The 5,550-nt window shown below is 33.2% G+C and overlaps 1 protein-coding gene across 2 annotated transcripts; it reads right to left on the reverse strand.

Annotated features, from left to right (window-relative positions):
• Positions 1–181: 181 nt before the first annotated feature.
• On the reverse strand, positions 182–1,123 carry LOC103960565 (heavy metal-associated isoprenylated plant protein 39). 2 transcript variants are annotated; one of them, XM_009373058.3, is made up of 3 exons: positions 1,039–1,123; positions 802–880; positions 182–510 (listed from the first exon to the last, which is right to left on the reverse strand). In XM_009373058.3, the coding sequence occupies exons 1-3, from the start codon at positions 1,045–1,047 to the stop codon at positions 281–283; spliced, it is 318 nt and encodes a 105-aa protein (XP_009371333.1). In that variant the 5' UTR covers positions 1,048–1,123; the 3' UTR covers positions 182–280. The 2 variants fall into 2 exon arrangements, with proteins under 2 accessions (XP_009371333.1, XP_009371332.1); XM_009373057.3 differs by having other exon boundaries at positions 802–883; positions 1,039–1,117.
• Positions 1,124–5,550: the final 4,427 nt, after the last annotated feature.

Here is a 5,550-nt window from a genome sequence, read left to right on the forward strand (position 1 = left end):
GTCTGTGAAAATTGGTTTTTTTTTTTTTTTTTTAATTTAAAAAAAAAACAGAAAAAAAAATTAATATATTTTTTCAAAAGATAAAGTTAGTTACGGGAATGGATTTTTTGTGAATTCTTATTTTATTTAAAACTTTAATGAGAAATGGCAATTTTGGGATTATAATGTTTCACCATTTTCACCTTCTCCCTATATAGATAGATAAACCATCGTACATAACTGCTAATTTACCAGAAGGAGAAAATATTACCATGAGAGATAAAATTTGGTAACTCTTTATTTACTTTTTGTCCTCCTTCTTTTCTTCTTTTTTCTCCTCCTTCTTTTCCTCTTTCTTCTCCTCCTTCTTTTCCTCTTTCTTTTCTTCTTTCTTCTCTTCCTTGGCTGGTCCGATAGATATTATGTCTACTTTCCCGACCTTCTTCAACTTCTTCACTACAGCCACTGGATCCATCATTCCTACAACTGTCAGCTTCTGGTCCTTTAGATCTGCCGCGATTGAATCAATCCCTGTTCACGAAATAACCCAAAAACAAAATAAATAAGAGAGAAATAAAGAAGCTTTAATTAGGTTTAATAACAAAAGCGCTTCGATAATGTTTGGCAGAAAAAAGTTAAAAGTAGTTTTAGTTATTTTTTTAAATTAAAAAAACCCTTGTTTTCAATGAAAGCGTTTGTGAATATAAGTGCTTTAAAGAAGAATATCCAAACAGAACCGTATAATTTTGAGAATTTCATTTTATATTATTGAACTATTGAAGATGTAAACAAAACTGAGTAAAGATAAATGAAAAGAAATACCAAAAATATCAGCGACAGCTTCAATGGCTTTCTGCTTTGTTTTGTCATCAGTCATGGTCAGGACCTTCAGGACCGCCTTCTGCTACAAAATTCACACAAAAATTACAGAAAACAAAAAGAAGGGTTATGATCTATGTTCTGAGGTGCTTGTGTATATGCATATGCTTGAAGGGTTTGTAAGCATGATAGGTGAAGCTAAATTGAATAAGACAAAGCAACTTAAAGTCAGAAAATCACCTGAGCCATATTGCTGAGAGAGGAGGAATGGAAGAACACAAACAAAGAGGGGAGAGAGAGAGAGAGAGAGAGACAGAGAGAGAGAGAGATTTTGTGATTTTGTGATTTTGTGGCTTTACCCTTTTTATAAAGGTTGAAAATGTGAGGTTCAAGTGGGCTTGGACATGGGTTGGGTTTGGGTCTGAATTTGGGTGGGTCATGCATGTCGGTGAGAAGTTACATCCAACGGATATGGTTTCGGTTTGGGTCTGAATTTATGTGGGTCATGCATGTAAGAGCATTTTCAAGAGAATTTTTGAACTTTCTGTTAAACTAGTTAGTAAATGGTATCAAAAAATTATTATGTTTAATTTTTTACTTCGAACAACAGTTTATTTTAACAAATTTTGAATGGTTTATTATTAACAATTCAAACTCAATCCGCTCATTTTTTAAAACACCATTCTCTCTCTTTCTTTTCTTCTTACTTATAGGTCAACTCTTGAGTTTTATTACTTTTTCAATATTTAGTTGATGATTAGTTGCTCTGTAAATTTAAAGATCGGTTGTTCATTTATTGTTATAGAGAATCTTTTACAACATTTCGGAGAGATGAAGTTTTTGAGTTTGGCTCTTTAAAATAGAGTTTTGTTTGTTTTAGAGCATCTCTTGAAGGTGCTCTAACGTATCTTTCTTTACCATTTAACTGGTAGGTTTTTTTTTTTCATACGGTTCTCTTTGTCATAAATTGTTAATTTGAATCGTTGGATAGGTCAAAATATTTACTCACTAAAAGTTTTTTGCATTTGTTCTTTCTATTAAGTGCATTCTAAATTACTATAATTGATTGAACTACCGAACTTGAGTGTAATGAGAAGACATTACCTTGATCGCGGGAGCAAAAGTTAAGCCTCAAGTAACAAGTTAAGGCAAGATAAGAAACACGGGGTTTGGAGCCCTAGACTTCATTACTTATAAAAGAACAATTAACATTGTACGAGAAAACCTACGATATTGTTCTACTTTTTTTAAGTATATATATTTAAGCTTATGAGTGTTTTTTTTTTTTTTTTTTTTTTTGCGCATAAACAACTTAAAATGCTATTCTCATAGTTGGGACACTTACAAATTTGAACTTTTATTCTGACTAATTAACCTAACTTACATTTGTCTCGTACAGTCTTAACAATTACTTTACCATAGAGCTTATAGATGAACAATTGGTTATGTAACATCACTCTCAATAATTTGGGGATACCGGACCCCATTTTCAAATTCATGCTTCTCCTCCCACGTTCCCATAAAGACGAAATGTTCAATCAGATTCCACGTTGGCTCGGGCACACCTACTGAAAAAAACGATAGACTTTGGTGTTACTCTTTTTCAAGATTGTCTTCATACGCAAAACTTTTTGCTTGCTCTCAATTATCCAACTTTACTATTTCCTAGTCGTGTCGTGAATGTTCAAATTGCAGTTGGAAGCTCAATATGTTTCTCCAAGTAATAACGTTTAATTAATCTAACTGAAATCCAGGACCTAATTACTTTGAACATATTCAGGTGGTTTAATTAGTACTACAATATTTGTTAAAAAAATTTGAAAATTAGTACTACAGTAGTGGTATTCCTCTTCACTTGTAAGTAAGAGATGTTAGGTTCGATTCTCGTCAAAAAGTCTTCTCCTCTAATGCAGATAATATCGTTTTCAAAAACGAAATTGTGCAAGTGTATATTGAATTTACTCTATTTTCTCTCTTCACTTGAACGATTGAGATTAACTTCATATTGGGTCAAATCCTATTGGGCCCATTATTTTCTTTGCAAAACCATTGGGCGTTTCTGACATGACACTTTGTTACTCTGTTATTCGTATAGGCTGTTGTTCACACCAGCCCAAGAATGAAAGATAATGACCACAACATCCCAAAATTACCCTCCTACTCCACCAAGAGCATTTTCAAATAAAATGTCAAATCTTAAATGACATGTCACACAATTACATTTGAGGCACGAAGAAATCTTAACGGATAAGTTAAAACTACGTGGATTGATATAAGAACTTTTCGCTACCAATTTTGACTTATGAGCCGTCAATTATTTTTCTAATTGTTTTGTTGTGTGTGTCCCACTAATGCATCAATTGCAAATCATGAAAATTTATCGTTCTTGATTTCCTATTAAAAGTAGGAGATACAAATATTATCATAACAATAACGGGAATAAGAGAAAATTTGATCATCCCAATTATTAAATTAACATTTGAAATCTCCATTAGAAATGCTCTTGCAACCTCACAATGCCTATCAAACTATGGTTACTACCCTACCATTTATCAATCCCGATGGTGCATCACCACCCCCCACGTGTCCAGGATATTTTTGTTGGATACATGAGGATATTAGGTCGTGGGCCCACACAAGGATCACGAGAGACATGATAGAGATGACCAAGCAGCCCGGCTGTAGAAGGAAGATTCTCTTCTTTTTTTTTTTTCATTCTCCTTCCTTTCTTCTTATTTGACGATTACGATTAAGTTACGTTAACATTTTATATTAATTTTTTCTTATAGAAACAAAAGATAGAAAACAAAATGTGAAAGGAGGAAAGGAAATGGAGGAATAGGACTTATATTTGACTACGATTAGGGCATCCATATTGGAGCGGTATGTGTTACCATTTTTCTTTTTTTTTTTTCAAAATCGAGTTTTGAATTTTTTTTTTTTTTAATAAATGACATTGTTTATACTAAGGGGGATGAGTGGGCTTAGTCTCATAAGGGGTTAGGAATAATGTAGTTCAAATTCGTTTTTGGCAATAATCGAACCTAAGATTTCTCACTTACAAGTGAAGACGAATACTATTTTTTGATTCAAAAATTCATGATGCATTGAAAAAGATAAAGATAGACCAGTATGCATGTGCTAAGTATCTAGTATATATGTATACATGGAATGATTAGCAAAAGAGATCTTTATGTTCCTCATTTACTTGTTTAACTAATTTGTAAAAAATAATTGTTGTTGTCCTTACCTACAATTATTTGTGATTAATATAGAAAGAACCAATATAATAAGAAGAAAAAAATGAAATAGTTGACACAGCTGGTGAAAGGCATGACGAATGTGGATGAAATCAAGGTAAAGGGAGTTGATCGTTGTGTGGATACAATTGAGAGCAAATAGCATTCTAAATTTTCCTTAAAACTTTCCATAACCATGGAAATCAGACGCTGTCAACGTTGAGAGCACACGGAACCTGTCGAGTATATATACGATGCATCCTTGATGTTTCAATTCACACCCACATAAAATTCTTCAAACCAACAAGCAATAGCTAGCATGAATTTGTTCACAAGAAATCTAGTGCTAGCGCTGTTTTTGCTTACAATAACCCTATGCGATGCAGGTATAAGTATTCATCGGAAAAGAAGACATGTAAGAGTGAAAAATTTATTGCAACTGAACGGAACTCTGTTCACGCTTACCCTTCACTGCAAATCCAAGAACGATGATCTTGGTGAGAAAGTGATCCCCTTCAATAGTTCATGGGAATTCGATTTTATTCCTCATTTCCTTGGCGCAACATTATACTACTGCGGTTTTACATGGCCAGGTCAATTTAAGTGGTTTAACGTATATAACGACGACAGAGATATTGACCGTGCTAGTAAGTTCCAGTGGAGTATATATCCTCCAGGCCCATGTAGGGTTAATTGGTTCAACGAGTCAATTGTCGAGGGAACATGCTACCATTGGAATGGTGAAGCTCTTTAGACGCAAAGCATGTAAACTTGACACTCTAATATGGGTGGGTTCTACTATTGTACGGAGGACCTATTTATCTGTAGTAGAGAGGGGAATGTGATCAGTTTGCGTGTCTAAATATATATCGTACAAGTATCTTCAACGAATAATCAAAAGTACGATAGTGTCCCTATTTTTGTTTTTTTTTTTTCCTTTCTTTTCTTTGGTTTAATGATTCTGGATGTGTTGGATGCCGTGATAACATATTTGATGAGAACTGAAAAGATAAGATAGCTGGGGAGGATGAACGAGGAAAAGGAAGGGAGAAGAAAGAGTTGAATAGGAAAGATAGAATTAATGAAAAAGAATTAGTGAGATAGGATAGAGAATTAAAAATCTTAATTACAAGAGGTTTTTAGAATTTTGTTGCCAAACCAAAATTATTTAAATAAATTAAATTAATTGGACTAATTAGATTGCATCTAAACCATTAAATTTGTTAGATAAAAAAATTTACAATGATTTCTGACTGCATGATGTACGATGAATGGATGTGATTGGAGAATTACCCGAATCCTCTTCACAAAGAGGATCCGGCGAGGATGCTCTCTCGGTAAAGACCTTTTGACTGTTTCCATAGAAGGATATATATTTATCAAGGTCAAACAAATTCGATTTTGGAAATTAAACATCAAATAATTATCATACTGACTCTTAAAATTTAAACTACTTAAAATAAGTAGTGAACAACTCAGACCAAAGTATGAGATTAAGAAGCACTAAAAAAAC

The sequence above is a fragment of a genome, unplaced genomic scaffold, assembly GCF_019419815.1.
Source record: "Pyrus x bretschneideri cultivar Hongxiangsu unplaced genomic scaffold, Pyrus_bretschneideri_v1 Contig4, whole genome shotgun sequence".
NCBI classification, from domain to species: domain Eukaryota; kingdom Viridiplantae; phylum Streptophyta; class Magnoliopsida; order Rosales; family Rosaceae; genus Pyrus; species Pyrus x bretschneideri.